The 21,106-nt window shown below is 37.0% G+C and overlaps 2 protein-coding genes and 1 non-coding gene across 3 annotated transcripts; 1 reads left to right on the plus strand and 2 right to left on the minus strand.

Moving 5' to 3' along the window:
* The first annotated feature begins 344 nt into the window (after positions 1-344).
* Positions 345-440, plus strand: LOC137035153 (Z30 small nucleolar RNA). The gene has a single exon (XR_010897047.1). It is a non-coding gene; the product is annotated as a Z30 small nucleolar RNA (small nucleolar RNA).
* Positions 441-3,596: 3,156 nt separating this feature from the next.
* On the minus strand, positions 3,597-8,687 carry pex12 (peroxisomal biogenesis factor 12). Its single transcript, XM_067407559.1, has 3 exons — positions 8,367-8,687; positions 5,764-6,305; positions 3,597-4,149 (listed from the first exon to the last, which is right to left on the minus strand). Exons 1-3 carry the CDS (start codon positions 8,493-8,495, stop codon positions 3,759-3,761), a joined length of 1,062 nt encoding a protein of 353 aa, XP_067263660.1. The 5' UTR covers positions 8,496-8,687; the 3' UTR covers positions 3,597-3,758.
* A 5,424-nt stretch (positions 8,688-14,111) lies between these two features.
* On the minus strand, positions 14,112-19,347 carry drll.3 (draculin-like, tandem duplicate 3). Its single transcript, XM_067408079.1, has 2 exons — positions 19,133-19,347; positions 14,112-16,150 (listed from the first exon to the last, which is right to left on the minus strand). Exons 1-2 carry the CDS (start codon positions 19,278-19,280, stop codon positions 14,460-14,462), a joined length of 1,839 nt encoding a protein of 612 aa, XP_067264180.1. The 5' UTR covers positions 19,281-19,347; the 3' UTR covers positions 14,112-14,459.
* Positions 19,348-21,106: the final 1,759 nt, after the last annotated feature.

Consider the following 21,106-nt stretch of genomic DNA (forward strand, 5'->3'; position numbering starts at 1 on the left):
TTCACGGCAAAGACTCAAGGCGCGAGCTCAACGGTTAAACGTGTTTACGTCAACAAAGGAGAAAAATAGTGCAGTGGAATAGAAAAACATGATTTGCGTGAATGTCTACTATAATTTAACAATTAAACAAGCGAAAGCAACTTCAGCTTCTGAAAACTGACCATATGTTGGCATCTTTGTCAATTGGATGTAATCTAGATATTGGTTTGGGAAGTTTGACGCCATCTTAGATCCTACCTCTGTATTCAAGTTTTGGCTAAAGTGTTTTTCAAGTTTTGGTAGTTTGATGGCAAGTGATTCTGTTGATTTGAGAAAAATCATGTAGGTCTAGCAAAGATCCCAGCAGCGATGATGAGTGAAAGAACACATCTGACTTGGTATTGCTGCCCTTTGGCATCATTGACCAAGATCTGACTGAGTTTAATCTTCTCTCTGAGCTGTGAATGTTTGTAGGTCATTCTTGGGGAAGTTTGAGATGAGACCTTGTTTGCATTACTGATACTACAAAGGTAGGGACCAAAGGTGTTTGCTACTATGAACATACATTTTTCTTGTCTTCTCTTAACTATCATCACAAGTTCTGTAATAAGTGAGGATAATGCAGGGGTCTTTCAGGAAGTTTGCAGGGAGTGGTAAACGCAGGGTCTCATGGGTCTGGGGAAATTCCTTGGCCCTATTTTTAGACCTGGAATATCAATCTACCAGTTCTTTTGAATGTGCGAACTCCATCAGAGTGTCTAAACGAGCAGAGCGCTAAATGTCCAGCACTCTTAGAAGAAATGTTCAATTGGGTTCTATAAAGAACCCTAGGGTTCTTAACTCAATTTTAAAGCATTGTCATAAGTGATTGTGTAATACTTCAGTGGGCATTTCAGGTTTTTATTCTTTTGTTTTTCTCTAGTGAAGTATGTTTACAAGAGCCCAACAGTTGGGCTAGAAATTTATAAAAACCTGTTTATCTCCGCAAAGAGAATCCGACATACCCACAGTGCTCTGAAGTTACACAGGTTTGGACTTTTTCTGGTTTTCAAATACTTTTACATCAAAATGTGTAATATAATTTTTGTGTTGGAGCTGGTTGGTTGTAGTGCTCCACTGAATATGCTGAGTGGCCTCCTAAACTTGGGATGTGGAAAACAGATTATATATTAAACACTATTCATGCCTCGAAATTTGATTTCGCAACCATATGCTGTAAAAAGGGCTGTTCAGACAACTTTTTTTTTTTTTAAATAGTTTTAAAAATACAGTGAATGTTAAGATGCATTAATAAATAGTCATGAGACTTTGTTTTTCTGCTGCATTTCATTGCATAAATGTGATACAGGGCAGTAGAAATTAAGAAAAATTGCTAAATCTAGAAACACATTTATTGAAAGTTGAACTTTTAACTCAAGTGCCATGTTTTTAGAATGCTTAAAAAATGCTTTAAAATTCTGTCGTTAATTACTCGCCCTCATGTTGTTCTAAACCCGTAAGACTTCTGTTCATCTTCAGAACACAAATGAAGATCTTTTTAATGAAATCTGAGTTTTCTGTCCCTCCTTTGACATCCTACGCAATTACCACTTTCAAGCCCCAGAAAGGCAGTAAAGACTCTATTTTAAGTAGCAACATGAGTGCTTTGAGCAAATTTTTTTTTAACCTTTTTATTCAATAGCTCCTCACTGCAGAACACACGAGATCCAGGGCCCAGAGATGGGAAGGTTAAGGGATATGTAAAGTGGGAGGAGTTGGATCTAGATCCACCCCCGCCCCCTGAATCTCATGTTCTGCAGTACGAACCATTTCACTTTATTTACAAAATATGAATCTCCAATGCGCATTCATGAAACGACGTCCTCTCTCGCGTCAACTCCACACGCATAGATCATGGCGCTCTCGTAAACGTGCATTTGAGATTAAAATTTTTGTAAATAAAGTGATAAAATTGAGGCTAAACCGTTGGAGTCATGGATTAATTTAATGATATCTTTACTACCTTTCTGGGCTGTGAAAGTGGTAGTTGCGTAGCTGTCAATGGAGGGTCAGAAAGCTCTCAGATTTCACTAAAAAGATCTTTGTTTGCGTTTCGAAGATGAAGAAAAGTCTTCCGGGTTTGGAACGACATGAGGGTGAGTAATGACAATTTTCAGGTGAACTAACCCTTTAAGAAAGGATAAGTTTGAGGGAAAAGATAGAATTAACCAAGCTTTTTGGTACTTCAGCTTTTAAAAACTGTCCAGATGATGGCAACTTTGTTTACATAGAAATCCAATGGAATAATAGCACAGTGGAATTCAAATCAACATTGTGTCTGTGATTGGCCCATAATAAGGCTACTACATGGCATATTTTCTCTATTTTTTTTAGTCATTTGATTGATTTTTTTCCAAATGGTTTCTTTCTCTATTAATCAGCCAGTTCAGACTTCATATAAATAACTTCAGTTTGAGGCCCCTTTTTGTTTGAAATGATCAGCGGCCCCTTGGCATGCTGGTTCATTTGTGTTCTAGTCAGCTGTAAATTACTGTGACTGGAGGCATTACACATTTGCTGTCACTAAGCTGCAACAGATGGCAGATACTGTAAATTTCAGCATAAGCTCAAACTTGTTGCTATATTTGAAATGCTCTGCTTAAATTAATGAAACAGTTCAATTTGAATGGAACTGTGTGAAATAGCATCATATGAACTGAATTAGCCTAGTTGGATCAGCTGTCATCAATATCAGAGACTGTCCTGTGATCTTCTAAAACTATTTGGGTTCAATAAACAAATGGTTTGAATTACTATTCTAAAAATCAAAGAATATTATATAAAAACACCAAGGAAAAATGCACAAAATACACTTGAATAAAAGATGGCATGGAATTAATGTTGACTTGTGATCTTATTTGCAACAATTCATCTGTGCATGTGACATTTTTAAAAAATGTTCTTGACCTCATAATGTTTAATCAAAATATAACTTATACTTCTAGTAAAAACAAATTCTCTCTGGTGAAGTATGCAGGTCTTCAATCTTTTAGGGTCAGTTTACATGACGATGATGCACTAATAACACCAGATGTCAACATTGTCAAAATGATCCCCGTTCACACAGATCCACGAAAATGACTCAAACCGTTGTAGTATTAATGCCAGACCAGTAGTTGGCGACGTCACTTTGTAAGGAAACACTAAGCGCCTATAGATTGAACACACAATGTGCGTACACATGATGTCACTCATTTCACAAATTCGGGTTTTTTGTAGTTTACACAGAGACGAGAATGGTATTGTTTTCAAAAACTTGCACTTTGAAACCTCAAAAGTTAGCATTTTCAGGTCCCTAAAATGCCGTTGTTGTGTAAATGAATGTAAATGAATGCCCCAAAGTCCGCTTAAATCCCGCCCATGCATGCTCACATTTATCTGCTTCCACTTTTGAGTACAATGCCCACATCTCAAAAACCAACCAATGCATAACCAAATCTCCACCCTACATTATTTGTTCTTTTCTGATACAACCATTGTATGTACTCCACAATACGGAAGAAAAGATCTGTTACTACTTCCTTTGCACTGCGACAATAAATAAGAGTCAGCAATAATAATGCAGCAAGTATTATATGTACAATTTTAATATTTACACATTTCAAGAATTAGTCAACCATAATCATAAAAATTAATTTTAGTCTTCCCTGGGATAGCAATTACAAACAGATTCACCTGATCACTGTGTAATAATTATATAAATCTGACAGATTTGAAAAAATGAAATGTATTTGACCAGTTTATCCATCGGGTGAGTATATTTTAATGAGGTGCTGCAGTCCTGAAGGGTAGCCGGTGAGGGGACACCTGTGGTTGGCTTTGACATACACATATATACACTTGTAACAAAACACATAGCCTGAAGTGGCAAGGGCAGTGTCGTTGGTGCGCACTTTCCTGCAGAGCGGGCAGACTTTGATGTGTGTGGGTGACGTCTCCTGGTTGTGAAGGTGGAGAGGCGGTGGAGGGGTCGGAAGGGAGGTCAAGGACTTAACGGTGCTCTGGTTCTCGGATGAATACCACCACTCCAGGAACTGCAGGAAAAACACTCCCATCGAAAGGCTGGTTGAAAGAGATACAGCCACACCACCAATTGTTGTAGAGACCAGACGCTGAAACTTCTCAACAAAGCTGAAAATAAAGATATATTTGTTATGATTAAGCATCTTCATAGAAAATAATGTCACAATGAAAGCTTTTTTTCTAGGGCTGGGTAAAAAAAAAAGATATCATTTTAAACAATTCTCAGTTTTATGAACTTATTTTGATCTTTTATGAACTTTTTAGTCTTTGCTGTTTTCAGTTGATGAATGAACAGAACATTGCATCGCATTTCCCATCCAATAAATTGCAATAAGCTTTGTGCTTTGATACTTTTGATATGAAACAAAGTCTCAGATTTCAAATTCTGTCCATTTTATAAATATAATAAATATAATTTTGGCTCTTCCGCATTACTACTAGTTACAGCACGAATTAAACATGAATGAACATCAGAAGGTATGTTGAAAAATACAGTGCTTGCTGAAATAAATCCTGTCTACCTGATAACGGTATCATTTTTAAAAACTTGCACTTCGAATCACGTTTTTAAAATTTTGCATTTTCAGGCCCCCAAAATGCCGCTGTCGTGTAAATGAACGGCCAAAGAGCATACAATTTTTTCAGTTTTTAGTTGAAAACACACAAGTCAGTTAGGAAAATGAACTATTTTGGTAAATATTTGAACCATATTACATTATACATTATATTTTTCTTACTGTTCTTCAGTATGTAATGTATGTCTGAATAAATCAGTCAAGTTTTTATGACAGCCACCATTTAAATGCTTATATTTCAAAAACATTGCTTTTTAAAGGTGCAGTGTGTACGTTTTTTAAGTACCATCTAGCGGTGGGGTTGCGAATTGTACACCGTTAACCCTTCCCTTTCGAAGCACAGAGAAGCTACAGTGGCTGACACAGGACAAAAATGTCATCGTCTGAGACAGAAGAGAGTAGCCAGTCAAGCAATGAGGTTTCTTCTTCCAACAAAGAACGGTCTGCTTCTTATAAACCAGATGACTACTACTACTACTACTTCTTTGTGCATATTCAACATAGTGACAATGCAAGCTGCCACCAACGAAGAAGAAGAACATAGTGACAAAACGCACTCTGTAGAGCAGTTTGTCCATTTAGCTACTGTACAAACATGCTGGTTCAAAATGGCGACTTAAAATGTAAGGGAACCCATGGTGTATGAGAAATAAATGGCTCATTCTAAACGGTTCATTATGTAAGGTCTTTATACACCACTAAAAAAAACATAGTTATGTATATTATATTGCATTTCTGTCAATAGATCCTCCTAAAATTTACACACAGCACCTTTAAGTGGAATAGAAACATAATTATGTAACTATAAAGTTAGCATTATAACTATTATTATAAAAATTTAAGTCTTCGTATACAAATCAGTAAATTTCAACCTTTAATATTATAGTAATGTACCATCCGACTCCATCATGTATAGTTTACAGCATTAGTTGAGATTTTTTTTTCTTGAGAAAATTTGCCATGTACTGTACCTTATATATATATATATATATATACACAAATTAATCTATATTGTATAGAGTCACAAGCTTGTAATTCGAATCGAATCATGAAATGAGTGTCGATATTACCCAGCCTATTAATTTTTGGGTGAAAAATGACCCGAAATGCATGACAGACTCAAAATAAACAGATATGATAAATTCACCTTTGACTGGGACTCAGTGCCGGGCCTGATGGCTTAAGATCCAAGCTGCGGATGTCATTGGCCGTGAGATATGAGAGTTTAACCCCTGCCAGCCACAGAAGCGGAGAATGTGTCCGCGTTTTGCCGAAAACATACAAAAGCTGTTGGCAAAAGACCCAACCATCCCAGGCCATGCACACAAATGGGTACGCAGCCAAAAAAGCCCTGTACAACTTCTGCATAAAGGACTGCGGCAAGCGGATCGAGAAATCGTCTTCCTCTCTCTGTCGAGCCAGGACTTTTTCCAGTTTGGTGTGCAGGTAGGGAAGGAGGGCCAATAGGAGCAAGGAGCGCCAGTGCTGTCTGCACCGGAGTCCCAGGTGGGCAGCATGTGTGCCGTCTGCTCCGCTACTGACACGCTTCAGGCCGTAGAAGTTCTCCGAGAATGAGGCGCTGGTGCGGGAAAGGAAATGATGCTGCAATAACATATCCAGGATAGCATAAATCTCATCAAACCTCCTCCAAAGAAATCCATAGCGAGCAGGGTTAGATGTAGCGAGGATCTGTGGACAATGGCAGGGGTTTTACATCAGACAGCACAGAAAATACTATAACGTTCATTTTTATACTTTGTTAAAAAATAATAAAAGTATACTTGAAACACTCAATGAATCAAATAGTACTAGCCTATGCCACAGGTTTTTAAAACAGGATCCACTGAAAAGTTTAGAGAAAAACTAAAAATAAATATTATCAAAATAAATAAAATAATTAATATTAGATTCAAATAAATAAATGTGTTAAATAAATCTAACAGTACAGTACTATAATGAGTGGAAAATGTGCAGTAATTAGGGCTGGGTTAAAAATATTGATTTCTTGATTGATTGATTTTTTTAATCGATTCTCATTTTTATGAACCGATATCGATTCTTGAATCCCAAGAATTGATTAGTGTACTCTGTTAGTGTTTTCAGTTGATGAATGAGCAGAATATGTAGCGCCTCCCATCTAATAAATGGCAATAATCTTTGTGCTTTGTTACTTTTGATATGAAGCAAAGTCTCAGATTTCAAATGACGTCCATCTTATTATGAGATTCAAAAATAAATACCGTTTTGGCGCTGTTTAATGTGGCGTGACAGATCGCTTTAGCGCCTCAGTTAAAGAGAAGCGGCAGTACGAGCGCATGTAAACATCTCCTCCGCTTTAATACCAGTTACAGCGCGAAATAAACACGACTAAACATCTGAAGGTATGTTAAAATATACAGCACAACTTTCCGAAATCCGTATCATGTCTCGTGTAATCGCTCAATCAGTGTTTCAACTGCGGAAAGACGTCAATAAAACGGCTTGTAAACAAATGTCACGTAACATCACATTTACCTCAGAAAAACATATTCAGTGACAAACTCGTTAGTCAGCTAGAAAAATGTACTCTAGAAAGGAACATTCTGATAAATATAGCTATGCACTTATTAATTATAATTTTTAATGTTCTTCAATATTTAATGCATGTTTGAATAAATCAGTTATGACAGCCACGATTTAAATGTTTATATTAAAAAAAAACAATCGAATCGGAGTAGAAATATGATTATGTAATTCTAAACTTTATTCATAATAAAAACATTCTTACATTAATTTGAGTGTAATTTAAGTGTTTGTATATAAATAAGTTAATTTAACCTTTAATATTATTATAGTAGTACCAACTGACTTAAATGTGTAGTTTACAGCATTAGTTGAGAGATTTAAGAAATTTGCCATGTACTGTAACTGAAATACTAACTTACATCCAAAATAATCGACATTGAATTGAAATCTTAATCGAATTGAATCGAAAGCATGTAAATAGTAATCAAATCGAATCGTGAAAATTGTGTCAATACCCAGCCCTAGTAGTAATGTATTGATAGAAAGTAAATATATATATATATATATATATATATATATATATATATATATATATATATATATATATATATATATAAATCACAGTATAAGTTGTTTCTTTATACAAGAAACTATGCCTTTTCAATTTTATCATGAGGGTCCATAGCATGAAGATGATCATATTTGGGGGTCTGTGGGATCTAAAAGATTGTAAACTCCTGGCCTGGGCCAATCTCACAAATTAAAATGGTTATTTTGTGTTTTAAAATTAAATTTTGTGTAAAAAGCTTCAAACAGTCCAATCAGATAATACGCAGTTTATAATACATCTGGTTCATTCTTCACACTGCTCCAGTCGAACGTACTGCATTCAACATGTTCCAAGCACACACAACCTTCTTTAGGTTGTATGCTGCTAATTATGAAAAATATAGCTAGTCTTGATATTCAATGCAAATGGGCTGAATTAAATCCCAGAACAACTGCTTACAGTACACAGCATACATAGTACATACTGATAATATTCAATTTAGCACACAGCCCAAGTTCTTAATCGAAACCACTTGAAAATCTGTCCTGTGTTTTAGTGCACGAGATGATGTTAGATGTTTAGAAGCAAGATTGATTGAACTTCTGCTTTGCACCATCACCATGTCAGGTAACGTTACCAACGCTCGTAAAATGGTGGCAAATGCAGTACAAGATCTTTTAAATTCGTAAGCATACCTTCACAGCATGCAGTAATGCAGGTTTGACAGCACCCATCAGTGAGTCCTGCGCTAAAACCTCAAATATAGACGGTCTGTCTTCATCAGCTGGAGCTGCTGTTGTTAAATGTGCTCCTCGCTCTGCCATCACGATTGGGTGTGAAGAAGTACTGCAAACTTTGACAGTTGAGACAACAATAAAGCGTTCTTAAAAGTGTATTATTAGTCCTAGGAGTCTTTTAATAATATTAATTGTGTCATTTTTATCAAGCAAGACTATTTAGGCAGAAAAACAATGCTCGGTTCAACTGTCACAATCCTTTTTCCTGTTACTGTCGTACTGTTCTGTCTGCTCAACAAAATAGTTTCATACTGCCATCTACTGTGCTGGGGTGTGAAGAGGATAAGATAAAAATATTGACCACTGTATCTAATGAATGGACTCTAAAACTATCAAGAAAATACTTTTCAAAATAAAACTTAAAGCGGAACAACGTCAGATTGTAATGTCAACTTCAAAAAAAAATCCTAGCTTATATTTGGGATGTTTGATAAATATTTGTGTATTTGATGCATTTTTATTCTTAAAGATAAAAGTGCCATTGTATCGTACAGTTGCTATTTTATGCACAAGAAAATATGAGCTCTTTGTGAACCATCATTTATATATGACTTTTATTCATATTTACTTTGTTTTCGGCCCATGAACTCAAAAACAATGCCATATGATAAAACATGTCTGCAGTTTATGAAAATGTATTTATTCCTGTGGTTATTAATGTATGTGCCTCTTAATGTGATTAAATAAATACAGTTAAAAAGGTTAATTAATTTATTTAACAAAAGGTACAAGAAAAATATTTAATTTATGCATTCGAACTGTTCTTTTTATATCTTGTTTTAACAGCACATACCTGCATATGTACTTTGAACAGTAGAAGCCTATATACAACTTATTTCCTCTCAAAATGTACAAAACACTTGAAATGAAAAGCAATATACTCTGCAACATTTGAAATAGTGAACAGAATCCTCTTGAATGCATATAAAATATTCTTTGAAGTGCATCCATATTTACTCTTTTAGAATATGCAAGGAAGCTCCCTTCCGATTCCGAACGTTGCGCAAGCAGCTGGCAGTATGGGGAAATCCCTTTCTCTGACCAATCCCTGAAGCTCAATATCATAACACCAATTTGCATTTAATTGGCCAGTGTGGTTCTCGCCTGCCATGTGTGGCGCGAATGCCTTTCTCATAAGGCACCTTCTTATAAACCTCTTTCCCAATCCTTTTCCTTCAGGACTGCGCTTGATCCTGTGTCCTTCGGCGTAACCTCATAGCACTAAACAATGGTTTCACTGCAAGAGCCTACAGATCCTTTTCCCTGTTTCAGCAACAGCACTTTAAAGAGGAAAAAAAGAAGACGTTTTCAAAATCAAATTTCATATAAAAAAAAAAAAGCAATCATTTACGAGAGCTATTTCACCTTTCTGGGCCGGTGTGATGACAAATCAGGTCCACCCTTGAAATTGGGTCTCCCCAAACTGTCAGTCAATGATTATCCTAATATATACAAATAATATTAATTTAAAATATGCATAGCTTACTATAAAATGCGTACGAAAACACAGTACATAATAATCTTTTATCTGTATGCTATGCTAGTATACAAGCTAACTAGTACAGACATAAATGGTCATTATAATGTAGTTGAAACAATATTTATCATAACTTGATTTTGTTGGAATTTTGATTAGGAGCTAAAGAGAGTGCCTATTAAAAGGAATTTGAACCAATGGGATCGCTTGGGTCCTATAAAGGAGAGCTGATTTTGGGAGGGGATCCAATTTGTCTCTACACCGGGCCTGTGCAGAAGCAGCTCTCATTGAGACTTTGGCCCAATCCCATATCTACCCCTTTCCCCTACACCTTCATTTTGCGCGTTCATGTGAAAGGGTAGGGGTGTCTTGCTTCTCTTTTGGCTGGAGTGGTAGGGGTAAGGGGAAGGGCCAGTTAGCCCTTCACACAAAGATTTTTCGGGACCACACTTTCTCGGTATGAGAAATTTCCCTGCATACACAGACTACCGTGCTGCTAGAATGTGTGTAGTGATCATGGTATTGATATTTCCACTCAGGATCAATCACTTGTGTGTTACCTGGCTGCCAGTTTCTCCGTAGCTTGCTAAATGGGCTATTTGAATGATGTGAACACAAATGAGTGATACAGTTAAAAGAAATATCTGGTCATCCGCAGACAATCTTGTTTGTCTGTAAACTCTTGTGTTACCAAGGCAACAACTCACCTGTTTGTATTACATTGCAAAGAGCTCCATTATCGTTGCACCACAGTAGAAAACAAAACCATATCCATTCCGGCCGGCTCGGCACGAAATGCAACAGTTAAACAAACAGCTTGGCCTGATGGAAAAGTGGCTTCACTAGTCTTGGGAAACTCAAAGACTCATACGATTTGGAACTGAAACCGAGCACCGTCCAAAATACAGCGCAAAACAATGTTGGGAGTGAGTAAACTGTTAAACATGCTCATGCCTGATTTCTGTTGATATGCACACTTCATTGCTGTTCATACTGGTTAAATGTTACAGGACACTAATAAAAGAAACTAGGTATGATGACATGTGTAATAGTGTAGTAGTGGTGTCCCATTTCTTAGGGGAATATTTTCACCCCTACACCTGGTCACTCTGTTTGAAGGGGCAAGGAGAAGGGCGAAGGGGTAGGTGAAGGGGTATAAAATAGAATTGGGATTGGGCCTTACTGCCTTTACTGTGAGGGCTTGACACTTGGGACGCTGTACTCTAGAATCGTCTCATTCTATGATGGCCAATTTAGCCTCCCAAACCCCACTGCTGTCCCATTCAGCGGTAGATTCTGCTGTCCCCTCCATGAGGAGACAGATAAGTGACTATCCACAGTGGATGCTAAGCTCATTCACATTCTTACAAGGACAGTTCAGGAGCTTTGCTTGGAATGGTCTTTCCAGTTCAAGCAGGCTCACTCACACTTAAGGCATGGGTATACTTCATTTTCTTTCATGTCCGCACAGCTTTTTAAAGCTGGACATTTAATGGACATTCACTCGGAAAGATAGAAGATGAAAAGTAGCAGATCTGCCATTGCATGCAAAGTTTAGAGCAAGAACCAGAACAAAAAGGATGGAGAAGGATATGCTGCTTAGATTCTTGTTTTGTATGACTCTTTCCGCACTATTCCTCGACTACTGAACAGTAAATCACAACAGTGTGTACTGCCACCTAGTGGACTCTTCTGTCTCACCATTCACCTTTTGCATGTGCTGTTGTACGAGTACTGTCCGCAGACCCTCCTGATGATTAAAATTATATTACGCAGCCAGTGTGCAGCCCGTCGGATGACCAAAGTATACTTTAGGTTTCCACACATACCCTACTCTGCTGAAGCCAACTCATCAGGAGTTGTAGTGTTTTCAATGCTGGCTCCTGTAGAGGAAGCTGTCGCCATGCACCGTGGCTTCCCTCGGCTAGAAATTCTGCTCTGCCTGAGCCTTGTTGGTTTATCTCAAATCTGGTGGGCAATGCTTACACGGCGGCCGGCCAAGTATCAACAATGCACCTGCTTCACAGAAGTTGGCTGAGCCAACAGTAAAGCCGTAATTCCTATGGCCCAAAAGCCTGCCAAACTTTGGAACAAAGGCTCCCCTCTTATGGAGCGAGCAGCATTTCCTCTCGTAGCATGCATGGCCACTTTAACTGTGGAGTAGACCTATGGTAACATCAGGGAGTGGCCCCAAGGGCTACATTCCCAGAGAGTTCTGAGGATTTGGGATGTCTTTGGGAGTGTTAGATTTGTGTACCTTCACAAAGACCTTTCATTGTCCCCTATATTAGAACAAATCTCTTGAATGAACAGTCACAGTCACTTGTCACCACCTACTGATGTAATGTTTAATTGATACAATATTTATAGAATCAAGTTACTTAAGAGATATATCCAGTTAAGAGTATATATCCAATCTGTAAACTTTTATCACACTTCTGTGGTCATTTGAATTATTGTCACACAGATATTGTGTGGTTAAAAAGACTGTTTGTAATGCTGTTTCATACCTATACATGACAACTAACAGATCTCTCCGGGTCAGCGGCAGCGCCAACACAGATCTGAATGTTCTGCTTTGATTGTACTTGTCAAAGGTTTAATAGGCATAGCCGAATCATTATCATTTAGAAATAAGATTGCGTGGTTGTTTGAATCGAGATTGCGATCTTTATCGATTGATCGTGCAGCTTTATTTCATACGCCAATTCAGACTTTCAGGGAAGCTTTAGGAATACCTGTCTCAAATCAGAGATTGTCTCAGTTTATCGTAGACATGATTTCCTTGGTATGACGCAAGTGGTACAGAATGCCTCATTGGAGTGAAAGTCCATTCCACAAAAGGAATGGCCTCTTCCTGGGCATGGTCAAGCGGTGTGTGCCTTCAAGACATTTGTCTGGTGGCAGTTTTTGCCAGTTTTTATAATATAGACCTTTAATTTCTCACATCACAGATTTTCATTTTTAAGGAGAGCTGAGTCCATATCTCTAAAGCCCACAGAAGCCTTATTATCTTCCCAATCAATGTGGTGAAGTGCTTGTTTAATTTATTCCCTGGCCATGTTGAAAGTGTACGTGTATTATTGTGTTATGCTTCATTGATCATGTGCCGGTGATGCCACTGCAAACTTGTTATATCTCCACCATCCTGGTGGTTCCTTGTCTTAAAAACCCCTATTGGTACTGCGCTTTTAATAAGGCATGACTGAACACTGTTTCCCATAGCATTAGCTAATCCAGGACCAAAGTTGCCAATCCCTGTTCCAAGATTTTTAACAGCTGACGCAAAGTTTGTGCTGGCAAGCTGTCTCGCACCACCGAAACTAACTCTACAACCAGATTTTGTTTGAAATGATGTCACAAACATTCCTTTTACAATTTCGCTTGAAGTATATAGCCCCGTTTCCACAGCAGGAACTTTCCCCAGGTACTAGGGACTTTGGTGTGGTACTAGGTGTGTTTCGACAGCAGGGACCAGGATCTAAATAAAGTTCCAGGTAAAAACTTTCCTCTCAGAAAGTCCCTGCTCACAACGTAGTACTTTTTCAAAGTTCAGAAACTTTTGGGGGTGGGACTTGGGCGCTGAACATGCTGATTGGTTGAGTTCACGCAGAATTATATTTCATCCGCCAAAGTCTATTGCGGTGTGTGGAGTAAGAGTTGTTTGCTATTCGAATCAACAATGGAGTTTAAAAAAAGATGGCAGATGGACCAATGACATGTTTCAGCCTGTATTAAGCTTATATACAGAGGACGAAATCCGCGATGGAAATGCAGACAGTAACAGGTCTGAAGGGAAAAAAGTTCCTAGGATAAATTGATCCAGGTTATTTTGGTGGAAACGAGGCTTATCAGGCTCTTCGGAAATAGAAGTCGGAGGGCATCTGCTGCAAATTGGATGAAAATCCTAGAACTGCCCCTGACTAAAATGATAAAAGTTGTTTATTCTTTATGCAAGTAGAATCAGCAAATAAAAATGGACAAAATGTAGATAAAAAGTTTAATCAATGATTACTTGGTAAAACAAATACAAAACACATGATAAAGATCTCTCAGTTTTTAATGACTTACAAGATGGCCAAAACAAACAAGCAGTTACTGGTTGCAAATTTACTTGTTAAAAATGGTAAACATCATACATGGTGGAATAGCTAAATGTTCCAAGCACAACAATGACAAACAAGTTAAAAATAAGTATCAAAGTGTTACAGCCTTTTCTTCAGCTTCCTGAACTATACACGCAAGCACAAGAACATTTGGTAAACACCTTTCATAAAAGAGAGTAAATTAATTAAGAGTATGCTTGAAAAAAATAAACATAGCATAATGATAAAATGTATAGAAAAGCAAAATTATATTTAAGAATAAAACTTCTTAGATATTGTTCTTTTGGAAGGAACTCCATCTTTGAGGGTATAAAATGGGCATGAAAACTTTGTTCACTGTGACAACTTTGATATTTCTTTGTCCTCTCATTTGTTATGGCTCATTAGGAGAGATTTACATAGAAAGGTTTACTGTTTCTTACTTTTTGTGTGACTGCGTAGAGAGGCTAATTTACTAAAACTGTTCTCACTTGGAGGACAGTCATCTGACTCCTCTCCACTATGGATCCTCTCGTGTGCTTTCATGTTTCCTAACAGAGAGAATCTCTTGCCACAGTGTGAACATTTATAAGGTTTCTCTCCAGTGTGAAATATCTGGTGCTGTTTAAGTTCGGAACTTGTAAAAAACATCTTCCCGCACTCAAAACACATATAAGGCTTTACAGAGTTGTGTCTTTTCAGGTGCATTTTTAAAAGCGCCAAGTACCGAAAACTCTTTCCACATGAAATACACGAATGACGTTTCTCCTTAGCATGAATTTTCAGGTGGGTCCTCAGGACTGATTCCATACCAAAACCTTTACCGCAATGATCACAGTAAAATGGCCCTTCTACAGAATGGGTATGGAGATGTGATTTTAGAGTGCTTCCATGCATGAAACTCTTCCCACACTGATCACATGTGTACGGCTTCTCTCCGGTGTGGATTTTCATGTGTGTCTTAAGGTTACTTCTTTGTGTGAAAGTCTTCCCGCACTGATCACATGTGTACGGCTTCTCTCCAGTATGGATTTTCATGTGTTCCTTTAGGCCCATTTTGGTATTAAAACTCTTCCCACATTGATCACATGCGTGCGGTTTCTCTCCAGTGTGAATTTGCATGTGTTTATTAACGTCTCCTTTGCGTGCAAAACTCTTCCCACATTGGTCACATGTGTGTGGCTTCTCTCCAGTGTGAATTTTCACATGTCCCTTAAGTTCGTCTTTGCGTGCAAAACTCTTCCCACAATGATCACATGTGTGTGGCTTCTCTCCGGTGTGGATTTTCATGTGTCTCTGAAGGTGTTTTTTTTGTGTGTAACTGTTTCCACATTGATCACATGTGTATGGCTTATATCCAATATGGATTTCTTTCACATGTTCCTCAAGTTCTCTTCTGCGTGCGAAACTTGTCCCACAGTGATCACATGTGTGCGTCTTCTCTCTATCGTGGATTTTCATGTGTATCATAAGGTTTCCTTTCAATGCGAAAGTCTTAAAACACTGATCACATGCATGCGTCTTCTGTCCGGTGTGGATTACCATGTGTATCTGAAGCCCGTCTTTTCGTGCGAAACCCTTCCCACACTGATCACATGTGTACGGCTTCACTCCGGTGTGGATATTCATGTGTGTCTTAAGGTGTGCGTTTTGTGTGAAATTCTTCCCACATTGATCACATGTGTGCGGCTTCTCTCCAGTATGGATTTTCATGTGTTCCTTTAGGAACATTTTGGTAGTAAAACTCTTCCCACATTGATCACATGTGTGCGGCTTCTCTCCTGTATGGATTTTCATATGTTCCTTAAGGTTTCTTTTGCATGCAAATCTCTTTCCACATTGGTCACATGTGTGCGGTTTCTCTCCAGTGTGGATTCTCATGTGTTCCTTAAGGTTTCTTTTGCAGGCAAAACTCTTCCCACATTGGTCACAGTCAGAAATCTCTCCAGTGTTTATCTTTATGTTCCTCCTAATGGCTTTTTTTTGTTTCAGCTTCTCTCCGTTATGAACTCTCATGTGAATCTTAAGGTGCGTTTTACGTGTGAAACTTTTTTTGCAATGAGAGCAGTTGACAGTTTTTTTGGCTTCCAGCTTTCCTTTCTTGTTCGCTTCCATCAGGTCTAAAACAAACATTACACCATAAAAAAAAAAAATAAAAAGAGAAAGAAATTAAAAATTGAATCCCAAAGTTAAAGGGATAGATCACCCAAAAATGAACATTTTCCCATGATTTATTCACCCTCAAGCTATCGTAGGTGTATATGACTATCTTCTTTCAGATGAACACAATCAGAGATATATTTAAAAATATCCTTAGTCCTCCAAGGTTTATAATGGATGTGAATGGGGAGCCGCATTTTAAAACAAAAAAAATGCATCCATCCATAATCAAAGTAATCTATACGGCTCCAGAGGGTTAAAGGGTTAGTTCCCCCAAAAATGAAAATTCTGTCATTTATTACTCACCCTCATGCCGTTCCACACCCGTAAGACCTTCGTTAATCTTCGGAACACAAATTAAGATATTTTTGCTGAAATCCGATGGCCCCGTGAGGCCTCCATAGGGAGCAAATGACATTTCCTCTCTCAAGATCCATAAAGGTACTAAAAACATATTTAAATTAGTTCATGTGAGTACAGTGGTTCAATATTAATATTATAAAACGACGAGAATATTTATATAACGACTTATATAGTGATGGCCGATTTCAAAACACTGCTTCAGGAAGCATCGGAGCATAATGAATGTATCGAATCATGATTCACATCGCGTGTCAAACTGCCAATGGCTGAAATCACGTGACATGCTCCGAACAGGAGATTCGATACACTGATTCATTTGTGCTCCGAAGCTTCCTGAAACAGTGTTTTGAAATCGGCCATCACTAAATAAGTCTTTATTTTGTTTTTTTTTTGGCACTCCAAAAATATTCTCGTCGCTCTATAATATTAATATTGAACCACTGTACTCACATGAACGGATTTAAATATGTTTTTAGTACCTTTATGGATCTTGAGAGAGGAAATGTCACGGAGCCATCGGATTTCAACAGAAATATCTTAATTTGTGTTCCGAAGATTAACAAAGGGCTTACGGGTGTGGAATGGCATGAAGGTGAGCAATTAATGACAGAATTTTCTTTTTTTGGTGAACTAACCCTTTAATAAAGGCCTTTTGAAGCAAAGAGATGCGTTTTTGCAAGAAAAATATCCATAAATAAAATCCATTTAAAAATTTAAAATTCAAATAACTAGCTTCCGGCGGACGACTGTACGCATACTGCACACGTCGATTTTGGCGGAAGAGCAACCTTTGACCCGACGCAATGATGTGATGACGAACGTGGAATTAGAAGTCTAAAACTAGAAACTTTAAAGAGAAATATTGGAGGATTTCGATATAAGAGAAGAGGAGCTTGAGTTTGTTGCCCAGCCCTATTTGTTTGAACTGTGAGAGGCGTCAAAGCTTACGATACTCTTACATCCTGCGTCATACATCACATCAATGAGGGTTACCCATTTGGCGCAAATCAACTTGCGCAGTATGTGTACGGTCATCCGCCAGAAGCTAGTTGTTTGAATTTATGAAGTTTTAAATATGGATATTTTTCTTACAAAAGTGCATCAAAGGGTCTTTATTAACTTACTGGAGCCATATGGATTACTCTGATTATGGATGGATGCATTTTTTTTTTTTTTTTAAACATGGCCCCCCTTCACAACCATTATCAACCTTGGAGGACTAAGGATATTTTTTAAATATATCTCCAATTGTGTTCGTCTGAAAGCGGATAGTCATATAGGCCTACACCTAGGATGGCTTGAGGGTGAGTATATCATGGAACAATTTTCATTTTTGGGTAAACTATCCCTTTAAGATCTTTGTTTTAAAGAGTTAATTCACCCAAAAATGAAAATTATTTACTCATTATTTACTCCAAACCTGTAACTGACACTTTGAAGCTTCAAAAAGTTCATAAAGAGATCGTAAAAGTAATTCATATGAATTGGGTGGTTTAGTTCAAATTTTCTGAAAAGATACAATCACTTTTATATGATGAAGAGACTGAATTCAGGCTTTTATTCTCATTTAAAAATTGATCATTGAACATAAACAGAAGCTCAACTGAACCTGCTTGACGCACGAGACCAAACCTCATTGGTTCTTGCAGAAGCACAAATGTGCTGCGTAACAAGAGAATGAACCTCATTGGTTCTCACACATCAAGCAAACATGCTTGAGCTTCCGTTTACCACAACTGATGTGTGAGTTAATGAATGTTTGTATGTGAATAAAAGCTTAAATTAAATCTGTTCATCATATAACCCTGTACAGAGATGACTCCTTTGAGGACTTCAGATAAAACGCTGAATCAACATGCACATATGCTAAATGTTCTATATATTGTAATGAGCTCATTGTTTCTGCCTTAAATTAATACATTAATTTGTTTGATAAAAACAAAAACAAACATGATGTGAAAAAGTGAGAGAAGTTCCAAGCCTCCAAGGTTAACAAAAAAAATAAAATAAAAGGAGTAGTGATGGTACACTCGCAAGGAGACAAGAGGAACGGAAGATAAGAGTGGCTTCAGTATGTTGAATAGCCTGCTTTTATGAAGAAACATCTTATCGTTTAATGAATTCTATGACATCCTATTTTCAATCTTCAATGTCTTATCAAATGATTACTTTAGAGTGAGCTATAGTTGGAGTTTACAATGAAAAAATTGCTGTTTTATCAAAGAAGTCACTAACTTTGCGGCAGGTTGTATCAAACAACTATACATACCAAAATGGTTCACAAGTATGAGAGAAACTGCAATGTGCTATTAGCTTCTCTTTCTAAACAATAGATCTAATCACCAAATACTAAAGTCATCATGTTACTGCAGCTGCCTTTAAAAGCGCTGGTAGACTACAAGAAGTGATAAGTGATTTAACATGAAATTATTCATAGACGTTTCATTCTTTCAAGTTTTTAAGTAGTTAAACATGCCCCTCGTGCTATTGATTTTCTGACTTTAAAATCTAGTGAGCACCTGGAGCTGACATCATGATGGTCTTCAGTATCACTAATGAGGAATTAAGAAGACACCAACCTCTTTGTTCTTGAATATCATGAAGTTTTACTGTGCAGGGTTTTAGATCACTCATGTTCTCACGATTCTCCTTCCAAGTGTGAATTAAGATCACTGTGGTGTAGTTCTGCCAAAAACAAAGAGAGTTTAATTTCAACAAATATATCATTAACTCAATAACATTAAAAAGAAATATATATCTATATCTAATTTTTATATATATATATATATATATATATATATAACAACTTTGTGAGAATGTGAACCAACCAAGATGAGTGACGACTCTTTGTGTGCTTTGTACTGTGCAAAAGTCTTAGGCCACCACCATTTGTTGTTTTAGCAATGTTTAAATGACCATCCATATTTATTTTTGGTCTTTATTATGATACAAACTGAAAATACAGGAAATATGTACAAAATGTAAAAAAAAAAAAAAAAAAAATCAGAACAAAATGGATTCTTTAAGCAATCAGTATTTAGTGTGACCTCCTGGAATTCTTCCATTTTCTCAAAGAAGAAAATATGAGAAACTTCTCATCATATTTCTCATCATATGAAGGTTTTCTTGGCCTTCCGGTCCTTTTCCATTCCATTTATGTTTAAGAGAGCCGGTTCATGCTATTGCTCAAGTGTAAGGGGAGGTCACTAAATACTTTACACTTTAGCCTTTTCTGTTTTTTAATACTGCATACAAATTTACTGTATTTTCTGGTTATATTTTAATGAAGAGACTGAGAAATAATTATAAAGGGTCATTATACCATTGCTAAAACAACATCCAATGGTGGCCTAAGACTTTTGCACAGTACTGTATAATCAGTTCAGAAATGTAATAAATCTTTTGTTTTTCATGCTTGACCAGCGGTCATGTACACGCGGAGTGATATTAAATGTTAAATATTAAATGACGCAGTATTGATGTGCGCATGTCCAGTGGCCATAAGTAGTTATTACCCTGGGGCATGTGTCAAAAAGTGATTTATTGCTTCCGGTACCACGCCCTTCCGGACCACCCATGTCGCCCCCCCTCCCCACATGACCTTGAGTGTCCAGCTGTGTCAACACAACCTTTGACCCCGATGTCATTGACCTATGACCTCCGGATATTAGGATGAATGTAATGTTGTTTGTGTTTGTCCATCTGTTTCTGGACTGTGTTTATGAGTGTCATATGTTTTTATGTTCAGGAAGTGGAATGGTGTTGGGGGTGTTTATACAGGTGTGGTGGCCAATCTGTCGATTGTATTGGATGTGAAATGGTGTGGTAATGTTTATAACAGGCGGTGGGAATTTGATGATTGAACGTATGAACTTTGACATGATGATATCCGCATTCCGGCACGTGTCTGTAAATGAAACAATACAAACAAGATTAATAAATTAGAAGCGCTGTTGTTTCTATGGAACCGTATTAAAGAAAGCATATGAAATAGTGTTTATATGAAATAAGATTAAATAAACTGAAATTATTATTAATATTATTATTAAACCTTTATTTAACCAGGAAATAAAACTCTTGAGATTTAAAATATCTTTTACAAGAGGGCCAAGACAGACAGCACATTTAATTGAACATATAGCAAAATACAGTAATTCACAGAAATACACAAAATCACTCAAAAACAATCAGATGACACAGAAGCTAGATCCTTTAAAATACCCTTAAAATCATTTAGTGATACAAACTCTTTTAAATGTAAAAGAAATAGAAATTATATGAAAAAAGTATTTTGAAAGCTTTGAGAAGTTTGTTTTCCAGCTTAATAAAATACTGATTTTAAATAATGCAGTTGAAATATCTATTTTATGAATTAAGATAAAATAATATTTTTGATGCTTTAAGAGGTTTTTAACTTTAAGAAAAGTATGATGATAAATGAAACATATAAAAAGGGTTTCTATGAAACCGTATTAAAGCATATGAAATAGTGTTTATATGAAATAAGATGAAATAAACTGAAATTATTATTATTAAACCTTTATTTAACCAGG

This window comes from Chanodichthys erythropterus, chromosome 13 (genome assembly GCF_024489055.1).
Source record: "Chanodichthys erythropterus isolate Z2021 chromosome 13, ASM2448905v1, whole genome shotgun sequence".
In the NCBI taxonomy this organism is placed as follows: domain Eukaryota; kingdom Metazoa; phylum Chordata; class Actinopteri; order Cypriniformes; family Xenocyprididae; genus Chanodichthys; species Chanodichthys erythropterus.